This window comes from Thamnophis elegans, chromosome 13 (genome assembly GCF_009769535.1).
Source record: "Thamnophis elegans isolate rThaEle1 chromosome 13, rThaEle1.pri, whole genome shotgun sequence".
Lineage (NCBI taxonomy): Eukaryota > Metazoa > Chordata > Lepidosauria > Squamata > Colubridae > Thamnophis > Thamnophis elegans.
Window position 1 is genome coordinate 19,345,830 of NC_045553.1, and position 21,076 is coordinate 19,366,905.

Sequence of the window (21,076 nt, forward strand, 5' to 3'; positions counted from 1 at the left end):
ATGTCATTTTCTGCAACACCTTCCTCCTGCTTTGTGGTTTGAGTTGGCCTCCTGTTCCTTTTCACCCATTTTACCCTGGAGAAGGAAAGGAGGCCCCGCCCTCTCCCCCTTGCCCAGGCTCCTGGACCAATTGGGAAAGACCATTCTGAGAAGGGGAGAAAAAAGGGCCCCTCCTCCTGGGAAGAGGTTATCCATCGCATTTTACATGGCTTGGGGGTCACTTGGAGCAGCAACTGTCCCAAGGGATTCCTGGGCCAATTGAGGCTGCAGACTCTAAGGGGTTTGTTACCTAGCCTCTCTTCCACTTTTGCATTGCTACTTTATATGACAAACCTGAGGAAAGGACGGTATCCTCTTGATTCTCCTGAAAGAGACATTGGATCCTTCAGGCTGAAGAAGTTAAATAAAATCGCACTAACTTTGGTGGAATCTCCCCTCCCGTCCGGCCTCCAGTTCCATCCAGCCAAAGCCTCCTTTTAAGGAGGGCCGCGGGTGGGGCGGAGTACTTGAGCCAGAAGCCCCGGCGTCTCTGAAGACGGGAGGGAAGCGGGGGAGACCCACCGGCCTTCCGAAAGCCCCGGCAGAAGGGCAGGAAGGCGGGGGCGGCTGGTTCTCCGTCCCGAGGAAAGGAGGCAGCGGGGCAGCTCGAAGCCGCCGAAGGCCGCTCCCGCCTGACCCGTGGAAGAAACTTCCTAAGGCGAAGCCTTCGCCGCCGACCCGAGCCGCGCAGGAGAGGCGGCTGGAGGCCGGGACCGGACCGCCTTCGCTCCGCGCCGAGCGCCCCAGGGACTGGGTGGCGGGCCCGGCCCTTCCGACTCCCCACGAGGCGGCAGGCGGGGCTGGTCAGAAGGCGCGTCGGGGAACTGCCAGCCGTCACTGCCCACCTTCCTTGACGCGCCGCCGCCGCCGGGCTATAAGAAGCCGCCGGGGTGGCGCAAGGCAGGCAGGCGCTCCGGGCGGCGGAGGCTCAACAGGCGGCCCGAGGGAAGGCGGCTTAAAGCGCGAGGGGCGCGGGAGGTGTTGCGCGGCGACCCGGCTCTGCTGCCGGTGGGGCAGCGGGCATGGAGGCGAGCACGGCGGCGGCGGCCAACGGCTCGGCGGCCAACGGCTCGGCGACCAACCCCTTCGTGCAGACGGGCTGGCAGATCGCGCTGTGGTCGGCGGCCTACGCGCTGGTGGTGCTGGTGTCGGTGGTGGGCAACCTGGTGGTGATGTGGGTGGTGCTGGCCCACCGGCGGATGCGCACCGTCACCAACTATTTCCTGGTCAACCTGGCCTTCGCCGAGGCCGCCATGGCCGCCTTCAACACGCTGGTCAACTTCACCTACGCCGTGCACAACGACTGGTACTACGGGCGAGCCTACTGTCGCTTCCATAACTTCTTCCCGGTGACCGCCGTCCTCGCCAGCATCTACTCCATGACGGCCATCGCCGCCGATAGGTGAGATGCCGTGAGATGCCGCCGCCCGTCCCGGCACCAGCTCCCGCGCGGCCTCGGCGCGACTCTTCGGGCGGGAGGAGCGGGAGGGGAGCGCGGCGGGGCGGGTTACGCTCCTTCTGCCCCGGCCGGCCGCAGTTGGGCGAGGCTCGCTGGAGGGAGACGGCAAGGCAGCCGGACGCCCGCGGGAAGGCGGCGGCTCCAGGCTTTGCCGCGGCAATTGATGTTGCCCGTCCAGGAGCAGAAAGTTCCGCCCTTTACCCCCGCCCGGTTTTTGCCCACCGCCCGCTTCTAAAGGAGGGGCGGGCGGCGCTGGTGATTGATAGCCGGGACTCCCACGGACACGGATGGAGCCCCGGCGGCTGCCTGTCCTCAGTGCGCTGAAGTCTTCCCCCGGGGAAGGGGCCTCCGCTGCTCTTGCCTGGGCCCCTTGGGAAAGCCCCCCATCTGCCCTGTGGCCCCTCCCAGACTCCCTTTCCCAATTGGGGCTCCACAGGGGCTACTAGAGAACGAGGCGGGCCGGTCCTTCCGCGCTCTCTGCTCAATTGCCGGAGCCTCGGCATGTTCAAATGCCTGCCGGACTTCGCACATCAAGCGCGCTGCAGAAGCGAAAACAATGCGGTTCTCCCGACAACCTTGGGAGGCGGCTTGGCTGAGAGGCAGAAACTTGCTCAGATTCGGTGCATTTTCACTTCTTACATCAGAATAAGCCCCCCGCCCCCCTTTTTTTACCGAATTGGAGCGAAGACCAGAGACGCATCTAAGGCCTGTGCAGGTTTCCGCAGAAATCCCGGCGAATTGTCAAACCCTGTTTCAGAATTCATCTCTTTCCTGCTTTGGCAAAATGCCCTAAACGGGCACTCTGGCTTTACCAGAGGTGCGAAGTCACAGAAACAAAAGAAAGCTGCACGGGAGATGCTAATGCTTCCACCTCAGTCCTGCCTGGAGCCCCAAGTGGGATCCCTGCTGTTCCCCCTCCTCCTCCAGGCTGTTCTCCCCACAACAGCTCCCTGGGAGCTTGGTTGGGCTGCGGCCACCAATGTCTCTTGTGGAGCTTGGGGAACCTTTTGGGTCCAGGATGGATCTGACAGACGGCTCCCAACTGTTTGATGAGGTTTGATGGAGGCTGGCAAAGTGAGCTACTACCCCTCTCCTTTGCCTGTGGGGCCACCCAGGAAGAAGACTGGTTTATTTCTGTATGAATTTGAAAATTGTCCTGCATGCCCATCCTCAGATTTTATTCCCATGGGCAAGCTGGTGGCCCATGGAGGGAGCAAAGTCAACTGGGTCTCCTCCTTCATGGCTACCCCACTGCAAATGCCCTTTGCTGCCCATGGTGGGATGAGGGGCTTGTGAATGTGCTTTGCGGGACATGAGCCAGGAAGGCAGGTAGGGAGTCTCCTTGCACCAGTGATGGCCAGCAGGGTCTTGGAGATCAGCTGGTTTAATAAAAAAAGGTTCTCTGCCCTCCTTCGCAGGGGTGGGGGTGGGGGGAGATATTTGCTCCACATAGTTTGTAAACATTGCTTTTAAAACTGAGGATATCTATCCATGCCTTTTTGTCAGGAGTAAAGCTTTTTGTGGTTTTCAAAGGATTTTAATAACACCCCCCCCCCATTTTTCAGTATTTTTCAGAGAAGAGTTTCATGGAGGGTTTTTTGTATGTGTGTTCTGAAACCCACTATCGTTACATGAAGTGAAAAGCTTTCATTATTGTAGAATGGTAGCAATGCAGGAAACATCTGCCTTTTACCACAGCAAAACTAGAAAATGTTTTACTTCCCTCTTGACTGCCTTGAAACATTCCTACCATAAAAAGTAAGGCGGCGGCTAGGGGAGGGGGAGGCATGGGGCTTTCCTCTAGGAAAAATGAATGTCTGGATGATCGCTTCTTGCATTTTTTAAATATGTGCTGATATCACCTGGAACATGCTGGTACATTCCAGGGAACTCCCTGTACGCTTCATCCACCACTAATTTGGATGTCAGAGCTGCAGTTTTTCATCTGTTGGCTGTTATTGCTCTGCTGTAATGAACGCTTTTCATTTCATGCAAGGAGGGTGAGTTTCTGCCATCCGTGGACTCTTAGTGCCCAACATTTAGAAGGCTCCCCTTCTGCATATGCTACAAGTCTTTAGGGGTTTGGAATAATGCAAAATGTGTCCTCTAACCTAATAAATTCTAATTCTAATTCTCTGTTTTATTTTTATTTTCTTTTGTTGGGCATTTGCTTTTGAAACTTAAAATCCTAATCCTTGGGATTTTCAACAGCAATTACTTTGAGTCTGGAGAATTTGAGAAGTTAAGAGTGGGTTTTCACACATTAGGTGCTGGGTCCTCATCTTTCCACAGCTAAGAAAAGCAGAGTGGATGAAGTCAAAAGCAAAATTTATTAAATAAATGGGCAAAATGCAAATTGTAGGCCATTGAGAAGCTGATTACAAGACTGGTGTTTTTTGTTGCTCAAGTGAGATGATTTAAGTGCAGAATATTTCTTATGCATTTGAATACACACCAACATTCCATTCGTTCAAGTATCAGCATTTTGAACTATTGATCAGTCAGCATGATGGAAAGATGCTACACCGCCTTGGAGTAACTGCATCAACTGAAGCAGCTTCAGCACTGGGAGAGGGAGAGGCCAGGTTAAAAACATAGCAATAAAACCAATAAGTTAATTGAAATAACAGCTGGAAAGACACAGCTCTCTAATGCCCAACCTTTGTGCTGGACAGGGCTGCAGTTGAGGGGGAGAGTAATTGCCTCAGGACCAACACAAGGAGTATATTACTCATATTATGCAGGAAGAAACCAAATGGCATAGAAAGTATCCACTCTGGGGGGAAATAGCCCCTTTTTCTGCCTGTACAGTATGAAATTAATCATGGGGATACTTTTATTCCCTTTTCATGCCATTTGTACATTCCTTTGAATTCTCCAAAATGATGTTGTTAGTTGCATAGTCGTGTCCGACCCATCATGACCCCATGGACACCTTTCCTCCAGGCCCTCCTGTCCTCTACCATCCTCTGGAGTACATTTAAGCTCACACCTACTGCTTCCATCATTCCATCCAGCCACCTCATTCTCTGTTGTTCCTTTCTTCTTTTTCCCTCAGTCTTTCCCAGCATTAGTCTCTTCTCCAGGGAGTCCTTCCTCCCTGGAGGCCAAAGTATTTGAGTTTCATATTCAGGGTCTGGCCTTCTAAAGAGTAGTCCAGGTTGATCTTCTCTAGGACTGACCAGTTTGATCGCCTTGCAAGGGACTCACGGGAGTCTTCTCCAGCAACAGAGTTCAAAGGCTTCAATTCTTTGGTACTCAGCTTTTCCCATGGTCCAACTTTCACAGCCATCCATTGCAACTGGAGGAACCATGGCCTTGACTATACGCACTTTTGTTGGCAGGGTGATATCTCTGCTTTTTAGTATGCTGTCTAGATTTGCCATAGCTTTCCTCCCCAGGAGCAAGCGTCTTTTAATTTCTTGGCTGCAGTTCCCATCTGCGGTGATCTTGGAGCCCAGGAAAATAAAATCTGTCACTACCTCCATTTCTTCCCCATCTATTTGTCAGGAATTGAGAGGGCTGGATGTCAAGATGTTAGATTTCTTAATGTTGAGTTTCAAGCCAACTTTTGCACTCTCCTTCTTGGAGAAATATCTTCTCCAGAGATACTAGTCAGGCAAAGAATTATAAAAAAACAGGACAGGGGAAATAAGTGAAATAAGTTTCTAAATCTGGTCACGTCTTTCATTCATCATCTCTACAGCTCCAAATCAGTTGCAATAGCAATAGCAATAGCAGTTAGACTTATATACCGCTTCATAGGGCTTTCAGCCCTCTCTAAGCGGTTTACAGAGTCAGCATATCGCCCCCAACAATCCGGGTCCTCATTTTACCCACCTCGGAAGGATGGAAGGCTGAGTCAACCCTGAGCCGGTGAGATTTGAACAGCAAGGTGAGGGTTCTAGGCTAGGTGGTTGTAAGCTGAGAACTACCTGTATTTTTAACTTTAATTCTTTTTTATAAGTGTGAGCCTCCTAGAGTCATTATATGAGATAGCTGGCATATATGTCCAGTAAACAAACAAATAATTTCTCTAAAAGATCACATACAGGAAAGACCAGGTTTCATCCACATCCTTATGTGCCAATGAATGCCATTGATCACCATGGGGTTGCTTCTGAGTAGACCTCATGGGAAGGGAGGGGAAGCATGTCATCCACACACACACACACCCAAACTCATCTCTGCTTTTAATTCTTCCTTTACAGCCAATTGAGCAAACAGCCTCCTATGCAACATGAACCACTGAAATCATACCATGACACTCAGTCTACTGGCATCATATATCTTATGAACAAATATTTTTGGTTACTTCCTTGCAAAATATATTTGCAATTAACCATTTTCAACAAGGGGTTATGAATAATGCCTTTATTCACAAGTAGCCCCACTTTTGCATGGTCTTCTGTGCCCCTCCCCAAAGCAACACTGCAGAGGCAGGTTCTTACACCTTTGTGGAAGACTAGGCAATTGGGGGCTCCCCTCACCTCTGGGGAGTGGATGTTCCACAATGTGGGGGCAGCGGCAGAGAATGTCCTCTTCCCAGACCCCTCCCCCAGTTGAAATTCTTTGACGGCTCTGTCACATGCCTTCCCTACCTGACCAGGTGGAATGGGCTAAGGACAAAGGTGCTTCCATAGCAGTGACGTGCGGTGAGGTTTATGGCTGGTGAGGCACTGATGCCACACACACACACACACACACACACACACAGATATCACACAAGGGCCCTTCAAAGACTAAACATTTTTTTTACTGGTGGGGAATTAAAACTCCCCTTTTCCTCAATGGGAAATCATATTCAGACAAAGAAAATTATTAAAAATATCCTTTCCTTTCTGAAGCCTGGCTCTTTCTCTGAACCTATATTGGGAGGGGGGAATAGGGGAAATGCAAGCGGCGAGGCCAGCCTGCCCCCTTCTTGTCTCCCACCTCCCCTTCCCAACGGGACAAGAAGGCAGTGGGCTGGTCTTGCAAATGGGGATCAGCGCACTCACCGCCTCCCCCGGGAGGAGCTCTGCAGTGGGACAGATGAACGGAAGGGGAGATCGCCCCTTCCTCCTCCACGCCCCCAAACCCCGTCTTCCCTGGCCTGCACTCCTGCGCCCAGGCTCCTTTGGGTTCGGGGGTAATCCGAATGGAGGGAGGAGGGGATCCCCGGGGCGGAGGCCTCCTGGTGCAATGGTCTTCCGCAGCTCCGGAGCGAACCTTCGCCTTCCCCGCCCAGGATTGCAAGGCTGGAGGCCTCGGTAGCAACCACCCCCAGCTGGCCAACCCTCGCCTGTACCATCAGCGGCGGGACCCGCGCAGTTCCTCTCCTCCCCAGCGCCGTCCAGTGGGCATGCGAGCACTGCATGCGAGCGCTGAATGTACGGCCGGCCCGGAAGGCATGCCGGCACTTTAGAGTGCTGGCAGGACTCGGCCACCATTCAGCGAAACATGTTTCGCTGAATGGCGGCTGAGCTCTAAAGTGCCGGCTTGCCTTCCGGGCCAGCCGGCGCGGAAGGCAACCTGGCACTTTAAAGGCATGCCAGCACTTTAGAGTTCCGGCAGAGCTCGGCCGCCATTCAGCGAAACATGTCCTGGTTTGTGGCCGGGTGGCACGCTTGCACTTTAAAGTGAATGCCGCCCGGCCACAAACCAGGACATGTTTCGCTCTATGGCGCGCGGAGGCGGCATGGCTTTAAAAAATAAAATAAAAAATGAAAAATAAAAATAGATGTGCCAGCTCGCGCGCCAGCAGAGGTGGCTAAAAAAAAAAAACCACACACACACACACGCACATACACATAATAAAAACAAATTACAATTACTTACATTACAAATAAATTGAATTCCTCCCCCCTGCCCCCTCCCTCTGACCCACATACCTTCCAGCTGCGTCAAAAATGCTAGATTTGGTCTAGCCAGGGCGAGGCAGGCTAGGCTAGTTGCTGCTAGAGTCACCACGTGGATGGCTCTGCTTAAATGTTTTAAAATAGCCTCTCAACAAAGTGCCCTCTGCAGGAGGAGGTGGTAGAATCACGTGCCTCATTTGCATACGGAATTTTTTGCTTTTTAACCCTTGGTTAACTCTTAAAAGGCGAAAAATTCCTTATGCAAAGGAGGCCCATAGTTCTCTAGCCTCCACCTACTAACTGCACTAAGCAGACTCAGAGTCACTGTGACTTAGAGTCTGGGAGCAACTACCTTGGCCTTTTTAATTATTTTAAAAATTGTTTCCTTTTTCTTAGGAGACTGGTGAGGCCCCGCCTCCCCTGCCTCTAGTGACTGCACGTCACTGTTCCATAGGTAGCCTGGCCCCAGGCCATGTAGGGCTTTATAGGTGATAACCAACCCTTTGACCCAACCCCTGGAAGAATCAGAATCAGGAGAGAGCTGGAAAGGACCCTTGGAGCAGGAGACCCGATACCATTTTAGATAGGTGGCTGTCCAGTCTTTTCTTGAAAACCTCCAGGATGGAGCACTTCTGAAGGTGATTTCTGTTCCATTGGTTAATTGCCCTCACTGTTAGGAAGTGTCTCCTAACATTTTAAAACTAAACAAGGAAAGAAAAAATGTGCATTAAAACCCCCCACACATATTGAATGTCTCCCTCAGTCTTGAATGAGGTCCAGCCCCACTATGGTTGAGTGTGTTGTGTTTTAACCTGCTTTGTTTTCTTTATTTTTAAACTTTTTAGTACTTTTTAAATTGTCTTTTATGTAAGCCGTCCGGAGTCCTTCGGGATTGGGCGGCATATAAGTTTATTAAAATTCAAATTCAAATTCAGTTGAATACTGATAAATGTATTTCAGCAATAATAGCTTCTGTCCCCTTGCAAAACAGGTCCACAATTCAGTTTAACCCAACAAATTTGACCCAGCATCTGTCTACTGTAAAAAGGAACCGCTAACAGCTACCCTGTGGTAACAATCTATTATTGCATTTAACTCACAGAAATTCCACAAAGGCTTCTAATCTATCATAAACCACTGCGGTCATTATCTCTGATCCTCAATTCATTCTTAAAAACAAAACTTTTCCTTAAAATTTTAATTGGGAACGTTCAAACAATTGCATCTCATTCCACAAAGTCATTATTCTCTGTTCTAAATATCTCTGCAGCATTTGTGGTTCAAAGAATCTTTCTAAAAAGTGTATAAAGAAGAGCAATAAAGATGATTAGAAATATGGGGGCTAAAGTGTACAATGAACAGATAAGGAAACTAGGATCTCTGGTCTAGGAAAGAGAAGGACTAGGGTTGAATGAGAGCCACCTTCCAATATTTGAGGGACTGTCACTGAGAGGACGGGGTCAACTTATTTTCCAAAGCACTTGAGGGCAGGGCAAGAAGTACATATAAAGGAACCAACCTACAACTAAGGACTATTTTCCTGTCAATTAGAACAAATAATCAGTGAAACAGCTTGCCTCCTGGAATTGGGGGGGGGGGCACCACTGGAGGTTTTCAAGAAGGTCCTGGGCAGCTATTTGTCTAGAATGGCATAACGTCTTCTGCTTGAACAGAGGGTTGAACTAGAAGACATCCAAGGTCCCTTCCAAACCTTGTAGTCTGTTTTATATGTTTAGTGTTGAATGAGACAAATTAAGTATATTTTAAAAAATGTAATAATACTAGTAGCAACAATGGTGCTTTGGAAGATCTGCAAGAAATTCAATTTGCCTGCAGGCAAAAACTGGTGGGACCATCTTACCTAAGTGTAAGACCTTGAGTTTGTTAAAAATTTTGTTAGCCACCAGAGGCTTCCCAGATAGCTCAGAAACTGCATCAGAATGCTTATCTATGGTGTCTTGTCAAATTGGAAGAAAGTCAGATGGATTGCCCAGAAATCAGCTCCTGTTGTTCTACTAGTCAGTATTTAGAGCAGTGCCTTGAATGAAGGGTGGAAGGAAGATGGTCTCATCTCTACACACAATAGATGGCCTTGTAGCTGAGAAGACAGAAATAATATCCGAAATGTTGTTGATAGATTAGAGCGGTGAAGAGGAAGGGTCTTGGGCTGTAAACATACAGTGAATGTATATTAATCATGGAATAATGTTAATAGTTTATGATCTTGTGGGGCCACATTACTAGCTATCCAGGGCTGCATGTGTGACCCCTGGGACACGAGCTGGAAAGGGCTACAAGTGACAGGATGAAATTTAACAGAGGCAACTATCCAGTTTTTCACTTGGGAAGTCAAAATAAAAGGCAGAGATATAAGAGCAAATGGATTGGTCAGTCTTGTCAGTCTTGTCAACCTAGAATTGGATAGCTCTGAAATTAGCTAACAGTCCCTGCTTAGCACACTTAACTGGGAAATACAATTGAAAGGACCTTTGATCTTTCTCTAACTTACCCAGTTCCTTCCCATTGCTCCCATCGGCCCCAGCCCCATTGCTCCTTCCCATTGTTCCTTCCCATTGCTCCCATCGGCCCCAGCCCCTCACCTCCTCTGCTCCCCTAATATCCTAGGGTAATGGACCCTAGGGTGGCTGAACCCTTTTCTCATACTTCAATTCTACTACAGCGCTTATTCTCTGGCTATGAAAATCCTGACAGCCGCTAGATGGCATCTCACAGATATGTCTCTCAGCCGCCACCTAGTAATCTATAGGTTGAATAATCAGCTGGCTGACCCTTACTTCAAGGATTAAAAAATAATAAATCAGTGAACAATAGGAGAGAAACTGCAGAACAAAGAGCATTTGTGGTGTTGTGCATAATTGTAGGAGGCTTTTCATATTGGCAATGAGGTTGGGTGGGACTGGAATTGTAGCCCCCAAAACCATCAATCTCAATCCAAACTGTATGGCAGCCCAGACGCTCTCTGGGTAAGGGCACACTGTGGGCTCCATGAGGCTTAGGGCAGGTGGCTTCCTGCCAGTTGCAGATGGGAAGGGAGCAGGGCAAAGCAGCGGAGGGGAGGTGGGCTGGGCGTCCAGGGATTTCAACTGGCAGCAGAGGATGAAGAAGCTCTCCCTGCACCTTTAAAGAGGAGACACGTGGCTGCAGGTGGATGCAAACTTCTCTCTTTGCTTAATATTTTCTTGCTACATTTTAAATCTCTCTCCTTCCCTCCCCCCTCTCTCCCCCCCTCTTTTTTAAAGATACATGGCCATTATCCATCCTCTGCAACCAAGGCTATCAGCTGCAGCCACCAAGGTTGTCATCTGTGTTATATGGCTCTTGGCTTCGCTGCTCTCATTCCCTCAAGGATACTATTCCACCACTGAAGAGATGTCTGGGCGAGTGATGTGCTTTATCGATTGGCCACAAAATCAGACCCAGTTCTCTGCAATAACGTGAGTTGGGCCTTGCTGTTGTTGTTGCTGGAGGTAGAAAGAGAGGGCTAGGCATTTCTCTTCCAAGAATGCGCTCATGATTCCAGAGGAGCCAGACTCTCAGATTTCACCCCCTTCTGATTTTCTGGCCTCCCTGTACAGCATCCGAATGTTGCTCCATGGGTTGGATGAGGTCTTGGCTGCATTTCCTTCATTGCAGTAGACAAGGGGATAGTCACCCTCCCATCTTCAAATACCATATTTGGCCAAGAAAATACCCTCAGGCAGTTAAACATCACAAAACTGAGGAATTATTGTTTTATTACAGAGGTTTCTGTTTATTTTTCTTTTCCATTGATTGATAGATTAATCAAACATCTAGCTGCCTGCATCATGGTAATTATATTTATAATTTAGAAAGGAATTAAATGGAAACAAAGCTCAAACAATTGAGAGCTATAATGAATTTACAGTTGAAGAACTGGGGTGGTTGTGCAAAAAGCAACACACAGTGGTTTGCGAGATTGCCAGGGAGGTGATGGACTCTCTTTTACTTGTGTGCATGTGTGTGTGTGTGGGGGGGGGGGGTTAACCAAGCCCTTCTGACCCTCTGTTGCTAGGAAGGCTGAAGTAATCGGTGCTTCTGGTAGGCAAGGTGGATCCACACCCAGATGATCTCCAAGGTTCCTTCTAACCCAGACAGTTTATGATATTCAAAATCCTAGATATTACAACTTTGTTGAGACATTTGCTATCCATTTTGATCCTTTCTTATTTTGTTCTGTTAACATCCTTTTTATTAAGTTGCCTCTAAGCAATTCTTTTCTGTTCTAGTATATATCTTTCCTGTGTCAAATGGCTTTCTTACGAATATAAAGTAATCACAATATGAAAAATGCCAAAGAAAATAAATTGAATTTTGACATTCCACTGAAATGAGAAACCATGGAGCAGTGAAGAACGTATCTGCCTCTGGCCCTGGAAGCTTCTCACTCAAGCAGCCTTGAAAGCCGGCCTGATAAAAAAAGGGAAAGCGCCACACAAGCTCAGTCTGGTCTCATGTTCCCCATATCTCCTTTAATTTATGCAGGAGTTGGAAGTAGGAGGGCCAATCCCTGGAATGAAATCTAGTCAGCTGCAATTGGAATCTGCACATTTCTCCTGTTGAATAGACAACTGTCAGGAATTCTCTGATGGGCTCAGAGGACAAATGTCCTTGTGGATGGAGAGCTCTTTAGAGAGCTAGACGTAGAAGGGGAACGAGGACAATCACAGTGGAGGAATGGACTGTACAAAATGCTGTAAAACACAGAGTCCTTCCAGGGTGGACTTTTTGAAACCTGCTCAAAAACACCTTGATGTAAAGGCTGAACAGTGACAGGGTTGAGTCCTAAATGAGGCTTGAGTGTCTGTGGGAGATTTGTAGGAGGTTTCAAAAAGACCAAAATGAAGGAATGTGGTTCGGTATATTGAAGGGCTGTGTGTTGGGGTCTCCCTCTGCAAACTCATGAACTTATTTGTACAGCATGTTACGTAAGTAGTCCTCAACTTACGATCACAAATTAGCCCAAAATTTATGTTGCTAAATGAGGCAGTTAAGTGAATTTTGCTCCATTTTATGATCTTTCTTGTCACAGTCTTTAAGCGAATCATTGCAATTGTTAAGTTAGTGACATGGTTGTTAAGGGAATCTGTTGACTTCTCTTGTCAGAAGTTCACAAAAGGGAATCACGTGACCCCAGGACACTACAACCGTCATAAATATGAGTCAGCTGCCAAACATCTGAATTTTAATCACGTGATCATGGAGATGCCACAGCGAAGATAAGTCTGAGAAACAGCCCTAAGTCACTTTTTTCAGTGCCATTATAACTTTAAACGGTCAGTAAATGAGCGGTTGTAAGTCAAGGACTACCAATATTTGTTCTTTCAATGTTTTAAACTTTTTTCACCCTTTTTAAAAATCTCGGCCTAGAGTTTAGGGACTCTTTGCCATGAGGGCTCCAAGAACATGAAAAGTGGGCAAATTGATTCCTGCAGAACAATTTGATGAGCTGCATGACTTCAGTGAGTCATATAGTTGTAAATAAAACAATTAGTTCTCTCTAATTCTTTCTAGAAACTATGGCAAAAAATATTACCAGTATCTGGGACCTTGCTTCTGGAATTTCTCAACCTCATAAAATGAAATTGCTTCCTCTTCCTCTCTATTTCCAACCTTCTGGACTTTCTTCTGAACTCTTCCCTGCTCCCCACCAGTCCTTTCCCTCTCTCTCTCTTTCTATCGGATCTCCAGCTCAGGAAAGAGTCCCTTGCATTAACAGGAGAGGGAGCTTTGACCAAAGCAGGAAAAGGTTTGAAAAGGTTGAGAGCCAGAAAAGGAAAACCACAGAACAATGTGGTAAAAATGCATGTGGCACCTGTGTAATGCATTTGAAATGCAGATGAAGCAGCTGCAGAGCAATGTGTTTCTCTGCCCATCCTGATCAATAGAGACCTTGAAAATGCAATGCAGACAACATATGTACAGTGAGTTTTCCTTTTGGGGAACATCAGCGCATGACACCAGCAACAAGGCCTGCGTTTAGCTATAACTCAATACTTGCAGGTGACACAGGTGCGCATGGCAATATGGCTGGGAAGAAAATCCTCTGTAACATTTTTATCCAATGCTGGCTGCCCAGGGGGGTCAGACAGCTGTTGCAGCCACATATCAACGTTTAGCCGACATACCAGGATAATTTCCTGTAGCTGAGAGCCTCCTGGCCCCCTGCAGAAGCTGCTGCACCAACAGCACTGCAGGGCATTTGACACACACACACACACACACACACACACACACACACACACACACACACACTGGGTGTTTTCCCCTTGTGCTCCCCCAGCCTCCAAAGGAGAGAGTGGCTTAAGTCCCCTTATTTTTTTCTGTTGAGAAGCAAAGCGATGGGTGAGAGTTCCCAATGGAAGGAACTTTGCAATTATCAGCACATAAATATTTATATCATGCATGCAAGAGACTCCTACCTGCCTTTTACTCTTAATAATAATATTCCTGGGGTTCTCCACACATCTGGCAGCCTCCACACGTCTTCGATTTTCAAGCCCCAGAATTGTGAAGGCCACACCAGAGATCCCTGGTCCTTTGCCCCAGTTCAACAGAATGTAAGCTTTGCCCCTGAAACTCTTTTTACGTGTCCCCATTAGGTTGGTTTCTAGTGTTTCGCTACCTTTTTATTCCTTGTTTCTTTTTCTTATTGCATGTTTTAAAATGTTTTTTTATTTGTGGTGTCAGATGAGGGTCAGACAATGCAAACTCAATGAATAATTAAATAAGTGTTATATAATATACTCTTTCTGGGTTCTAGAGAAGGTGCTGAAAATTGCCTAAATGAAACAAAGAATTGAGTGAATGACTCTCGGCTGCAGAAAGGCTGAAAGGCATTCAGTCTGGAGAAAAAATACAGGAGAAAGGATATCAGAGTTTGCATACATAAAAATAGAGAGAGGGTGATATGAATTATTTCCATTGCTGCAGACTCCAGAACTGCAAATAATCTGCATGAGTTGCAACTGCCTAGATTTCACTTAAGTAGAAGGAAAGAGTTCTATTGAGATCTATACTACCTCCAGAGATTGTAGGTTAGCCATCTAAAAAGAGGCTGGGCAGCCACTTCTAATTAGTTTTCCTACCTATCTGCAGCGAGTTGGATTAGATTATCTTTGCAGCCTCTTCCAGAATGACAATTTGATTATGCCATTGTTTCTTTTATTTGGTATTTCTGTCATCACTTCTCAGTGATGGAAAGGGAGGCGCCTTACGCGTTCTACAAAACAGTCTCTTTCTTTCCTGGGTGAATCTTGGCCTCCAAGTAATGGAGCTACATTCAGACCGAATTTGGGCAGTTGTTGCCTTGGCTGCCATTCAGGTCACTTCCGGTCCTGTGGCCCCCTCCACCTCCCGAGGCCAGAATAACTTCTCATCAAGCGGATTGGCCCTGGATAAACTTCTGGCATCTTTTGTTGCCGCAGCAAATTGAAAAATGAACCTGGTGTAACGCCAGTGTTTATTCTTGGTGCGATATCTCCTATTTCAGCATTTGCCATCTCGAAAGAGCTGAAGGTTGCAGGTGAGGAGGAGTAAATGCTGCCTCTCTGGGAAAATGTACAGCTCTCCTTCATGTCTCCCGCACAGCAACTGAATCGCTCCTGGCCCAAGAGAAAGAGCCAGGAGCTTCAGCTCCAAGACTTTATTGTGAGACACACACTAGGGAGGTTCACACTCCACAGTAACAGAGCTGAGGGTTGGGCCTGCTCAGGTCACTCATCAAATCCCCCGGCTGCTCAGGGGGGGGGGGGGCTCTGAGCCATCGGAGGAAATTGTTTGTTGTTGTTTATTGGATTTATATGGCAAGTCTTTGGGATGAAACCCATATAAGGGGCTTTTGCCCCTCAGCCAGACAGGAGGCGAGAGAGAAGGGCTTGGCTTGGAAGGAGACTTTGGGGCAGGTGGAAGGGAGAGCACTGGGGTGTGTGTGTGCAGCTGTTCCTTGCCACACCCTCTGCAGCCGAGGTAGTTCTTCTATGGAAAGGACATTGCACATGCTACTTCATTTGAGGAGTGGGGTAAGATAAGGAATTTTCTTTCTAATTCTATGATCTGTGATCAGGTGGGCTACAGGTCATCGTGAGGAAAATCTCTCTGGGTGACTGTTAAGAGCTGATGGTCTGTAGTCTGTATGTGGGGGAGCTAAAAGCATTAGATGTGGGCTACTATAGTTGTCCAGTACATCCATCATCAGCCTGAAGGTTTTGTCTCTTCCTCTAAGAAGCAGCCCAAACTACACCATCATACATTTGTCAGGAGATTGCAGTGATGTTCCAACTAGCAGCCAGATTTGCATCAGGAATAAAATGGAAAGAATGTTCAGACTTGTGTCTCGTTTATTCCAGGTATCAGGTCTGCATCACTATCCTAGCCTATGTCTTGCCACTCATAATGATAGCCTATGCCTATATTACGGTGGGCATTACCCTGTGGGCTAGTGCGATACCAGGGGACTCTTCAGACCGCTACCATGAACAGGTGTCTGCCAAGCGCAAGGTAAGCTCTGTCAGAAGAAGCTCAACCAGAAAGGAAAGCCCTGTCAAAGAAGGCAGTTCAGGTCGGGGTCCAAAGGGTAAGTGAATAGACGGAGGTAGAAACAGGCAGCCAGGATCTCTTGCCAACCACTCGGAGTCATTTGAGGTTGGTTTATTTCAAGAATGGGGAAGCCCTTGAGATAGCACCACCAATGCCAGAAAGCAGGGCTAAGGATGATGGGTGCTGGGAATTGTGGCTGAGCGACATCCCACAGACCTCAGCTGCTTCGCCATTCCTTTTCTACAGCATGTCATTGAGTTACATGTATTAAAAGTTAGCATGTTCCAGGTCCCATTTTGTAACATAGCTTGTTCTCCCAAATGAACATGATGCCATGAATGCGCTGAGAGAGCTCTTGGCTTCTTCAAAGAGGGAAAGGAAGAATCCAAAGGATCACAACCCTGATAGTGGATGCAATGTCTCCCAGGGCATCTTCCTACAGCTGGCCTGCTGTTTCCATTAGGACACTGTTTCTCAACCTTGGTGACTTTAAGTCCTGTGGACTTCAACTCCCAGAATTCCCCATCTCTGCTGGTTGGGGGATTCTGGGAGTTGAAGTCCACAGGACTTAAAGTCACCAAGATTGAGAAACACTGCATTAGGGGAAGGCAAAAGCCACTGCAGGTGTCTCTGGCCTTGCCTGGCCATGCTGCTTTGTGGGCCCTGGGGGCCTCCGTAGGAGCAGCCCCACTTGTCTCCTCAACCGGACTCTGTGCTTAACCTGGGTGGCTCTCCTCTTCCTCTGGCAGGTGGTCAAGATGATGATCACGGTGGTTTTTACCTTCGCCATTTGCTGGCTGCCTTACCACATCTACTTCCTCCTGCAACTCTTCGAGGATGATATGTTCTTGGAGAAGTACATCCAGCAGGTCTACCTGGCCATCATGTGGCTGGCCATGAGCTCCACTATGTACAACCCGATTATTTACTGTTGTCTCAATGACAGGTAAGACCTTCTTCTTATGGCAGCTTCCCTTGAATATAAATAAATGTAAAGTAAATTACAGTAAAAACATACAAATTAACATAATTTATGCAAAATGGACTCTGTTTTTAACAACCCAGAGAATTCAGCTTTTCTTAGCATGGAATGAACATTAGATATTAATACAACAAAGACCCTTGGACTATTTCATCCCCCGGGGTCATGAGAAGCACAGGCTTTCCCGTGCTGGATGGAAACCCAGCTGATCCTGGAAGCCAAGGGAAGGCATGAGGGCATCCGAGGGGGCTTCAGCAGCCTCTCCTCCTGTGGCTGATGTGCTCTGTCTTTTCAGGTTCCGGGTGGGCTTCAAGCGGGCTTTCCAGTGGTGCCCATTCATCCATGCCAGTGAATACGAAGGACTGGAAATGAAATCAGCCAGGTACCTGCAGGTCCAGAACAGCCTCTACAAGACCAGCCGGATGGAGACGACGGTCTCTTCCGTCACTGGCAACCCAGAAGAGGAACCAGAGGATGGCAACAAACCCAGGCGGCCCTCCCTTGACCTGACCTCCAATGGCTCTTCTCTCAGTGATACCAAAACCATCTCAGAGAGCCTGAGCTTCTATTCCAATACGCTTTCCTGAGCAAACACATGATTTAGCCACACTGTGACACCACTTCCATCCCTCCAATGAAGTCCCCCCATCCCAGAACAAATGGACCCTTCCTGTGGCTGCCCCATGGGCTTTCCTTCTCCTTCCAAGGGGTTCCGTCCAATGTTGCTCTTCTCCACTGGTCATGGATCCTGTGCCTTCCTTCCACCCAACCTTTCCTCCTCCCTCTGTCCAGGATCTCTAGGCAGGGGTCATCTGTCCATCTCCTCTCTATCAAGCTGCCATTGTGGAAACAGTGAATATGAATGAAACGTGTTTGAGGTTTTTTGGAGGGGTGTAAATGAAATATATACGAAGTTGGAGTTTAAACTTTAATTTTTCTTGCAACTCAATTCAAAATCCATTTCTACAACAGAACATTTGAATTTATAATATTTTTAATAGTATTTTGTTCCATTAGTGAACTTTCAGTTACTTTCCTTGAGTAACTGGTATACTTCCAGGATCACTTTTCTTCCATCCATTCGTCAGTGTTTGTTCCCGGGGTTGGAGGGAAGTCCTTGACTACCTCTAGTGAGGTGAATTAATTCTGTTTCAGGATCTCTGCCTTTACCATAAGATACGGCTCAAGGCTCCATTCAACATTTTCTTAGGGCTCAGTCTCCTCGATGAAAACATTAGACTCATTCAATGTTGAAAATCAGGCAAAGAAAGGTTCGACTGTTTGGTTTCTGTTAGCAAGAAATGTTTCTTCTTTCATAGGAAAAGATTCTCAGGCATAGCAGCCTTCCAGTCATCCACCCAAAGCATCATCTGGAATGTTCTAGAATTTCCAACAGGATTGTGGGAATTGGCCACGACATGTTTGAATCTTCCTTGAAGTTTGTGCATTCCATGACTAGCAAAGCCGAGGGGAGGGGAGGCTGCCAACTGTCTACCTGCAAGCATCAGGACTGATGCCTCCTTGCAACACGCACGGCTTGAGCAGCTGGCAAAGGACCAAAACGAATGTGTGATTGTAATGCAGCGCCTGCTTTGGCACCAAGCTCATGTGACAGAGATGAATAGATGCTGGCTTAATAAGATGGAACCAAATAGCATTTTAGAAAAGCTATGTGGTAATAAAAATCGGATAAAATAATTTAACAGGATAGAATCAATTGTGGGTGAAAATACAGCAGGCCCGTTTCAGCATGAGCCTTATGCTCTATCACAAGGGGGCCATCGGCTTCTCAAACAAGCCATCTCTTCCAGTTATGGAGAAATTTTGAGGCTACAGGAGAGACACACAAGTCTCTTGCCACGGCTGGAGTGCTGCATCAGCTCCTGCTGACGAATGTGATCATAATAGCACAATATTAGCTCTGTTGCATACAAGAGGATGGGATGAAGACTTGCCGAAGTCAGTATGAAAAATCTTCTCTAACGAGATGACAAACTAGTCAGTGATTCAGTTACCTGCTATCTAACTTCAAACATATGTGTGTCTGCATCCACCTACAATACCTTTATAACAAAACTCTTGTGTGGCAAAATATTTTTCATTGCATACTATGTTATGCAACTACATGGTAGCTAGGAGATATTTGCTGATTGTCCTGAAAAATGGTACAACCTAGTTTTCCACAGACACAAAGCTGAGCACAAGTTGCCCAAAACCTCCTATAGTATTTCCACAAATGGCCAAAGATCAACATCACAGAATATCACTTTACCCATTATGCCTGCATCAAGGGCCTCTTGCAAATACGCAATAAAGGAAAAGGCCCAGACCATAATACAGGCCAGAGACTTGCTGATGTCCCTGGGCAGAGCTGGTCTGTGTATCCATTTCCTGTGTTTCTTGATCTTCCAGCAACTTTGGAGAGTGTTGTTTAGACGGTCCTTCCAGATTGGCCGCATGTCTTGGAAGAGGGTGCCACCATGTTGCATTGGTTATCCTACTATCTCCTTGAGTGATTTCAATTGTTGTTCAGTGGTAAGATTTTTGTGAGGTGCCTCAGGGCTGACGGCTTTTCATCCATCTAGGTGAGTCTGCTGGATGAGATTATTCATGAGCTTGGGGTTTGTTGTCATCAGGTTGATTATGACACCCAACTCTACATCTCAACTGTGGGCTATTCAAGTTGAAGCCCCCAGACAAATCCCAATGTCTGGAAGCTGCATAGGTCTTGATGGTGAAGAGAAGTTCAGGCTCAATCCTGATAAGACTGATTATGAATTTTGGGGTTTTTGATTTATAGTATTGGAAAAGGCTGTACTTCCCCATTTCAGACTGATGCACAAACTTGGTGTCTTCTCCAATGCACTCTGCATGGAGCTGCCCTTGAAGATCAGCCACTGGTCCAGAACATGGTGGTGTGTGGAGTGATGTGCTCACTGTTCTGTGAGCTGTGCTGATTGCCGCTGGGCTTCCAGGCTCAGTTTAAGATGCTGGTTACAAGCCTCTCTTCTATAATTTCTGCCCACTCAGTAAAATTTGGCAGAGAGTACATTCAAGGTTCCTTTGGTTAAACGATGTCATTTGTTGGGGCCCTGAAATGTGCCTTTTCTATCAGAGCACCTGCCCTCTGGAATAATATCCACTTACAAATGGATAAGGCTCCCACCCCATTAATGTTCCAGAAACCTTTCAGAAGCTGGCTGTTCCCCCAGGACGGGGTGGCTGCCGAAGCCCTCTGTGTAAGCTCTTCTTTTTCTGTTTCACTTGGTTTCTCTTCTCTTCTGCCTGTGAGCTCTTTCTCCGTTCCTATTGTGCTGCCTGCTAAAGGGGACACTGCCCAGAGTCATTTGAAGTTGGGTGGACTCATCAATAAACAAACAAACAAAGCAAGCTGTCAAGCAAGCAGTTGACAGCCATCACTCAATGACCAGGCACAGGATATTTGGACTGCTGCATGACAGAACAATAGTTAGACTTAGCAATAGTTAGACTTATATACCGCTTCATAGGGCTTTCAGCCCTCTCTAAGCGGTTTACAGAGTCAGCATATTGCCCCCAACAACAATCCGGGTCCTCATTTTACCCACCTCAGAAGGATGGAAGGCCGAGTCAACCTTGAGCCGGTGAGATTTGAGCAGCCGAACTGCAGAACTGCAGTCAGCTGAAGTAGCCTTCAGTGCTGCATTTAACCACTGCGCTACCTCGGCTCTGTAATGTAAGAACATAAGACGTTCCCTGTTGGGTCAAAGCCAACTGCTTCTCAGCGGCTCCTCCAAAGGAGGGAAGGAAAGCCGTGTTCTTCCCCACGGCTGTTGTTCTGCCTAGGGGTGTATCAGTCCCCACCTACCCCAAAGAATGGGTCCGCAGAGGCCTGGGCACCACGTGACGCCCCCACCCTGAAGCGGAAGGGACCTTGCTTGTATGAATGGGCCAGCAGCAAATCAAACAGGAGAATCGTGATGCTTTTTATACTGCTGTGAAACCATTTAGGCAGGGATGGAGCACTGTAGCTGAGGCTGAACAACAGGTGGGGGGGTTGAGGATAGAGAATGTGCTGTTTACTGTATATGTAATTTCTTTCTTGTGTACATTGTGCAGGCCTGGGGAGCACTTCATAGGTGCTACATGTTTTTTACTTAAATGTGCTGCAACATAGTCATGTTCAGAATTGTAGCTTTT

General features: G+C 47.4%; 1 protein-coding gene across 1 annotated transcript; it reads left to right on the forward strand.

Annotated features, from left to right (window-relative positions):
• The first annotated feature begins 975 nt into the window (after window positions 1-975).
• On the forward strand, window positions 976-20,370 carry LOC116516961 (substance-P receptor-like). Its single transcript, XM_032229665.1, has 5 exons — window positions 976-1,441; window positions 10,599-10,793; window positions 15,726-15,876; window positions 16,665-16,861; window positions 17,193-20,370. Exons 1-5 carry the CDS (start codon window positions 1,062-1,064, stop codon window positions 17,482-17,484), a joined length of 1,215 nt encoding a protein of 404 aa, XP_032085556.1. The 5' UTR covers window positions 976-1,061; the 3' UTR covers window positions 17,485-20,370.
• Window positions 20,371-21,076: the final 706 nt, after the last annotated feature.

Excerpts from the sequence above, each read along its gene's own strand:
- LOC116516961 (XM_032229665.1), top strand. The coding sequence starts at position 1,062 with ATGGAGGCGAGCACGGCGGCGGCGGCCAACGGCTCGGCGGCCAACGGC. Across the intron at positions 1,442-10,598 it reads ACGGCCATCGCCGCCGATAG|ATACATGGCCATTATCCATC; the intron begins GTGAGATGCCGT and ends TCTTTTTTAAAG. Across the intron at positions 16,862-17,192 it reads TACTGTTGTCTCAATGACAG|GTTCCGGGTGGGCTTCAAGC; the intron begins GTAAGACCTTCT and ends CTGTCTTTTCAG.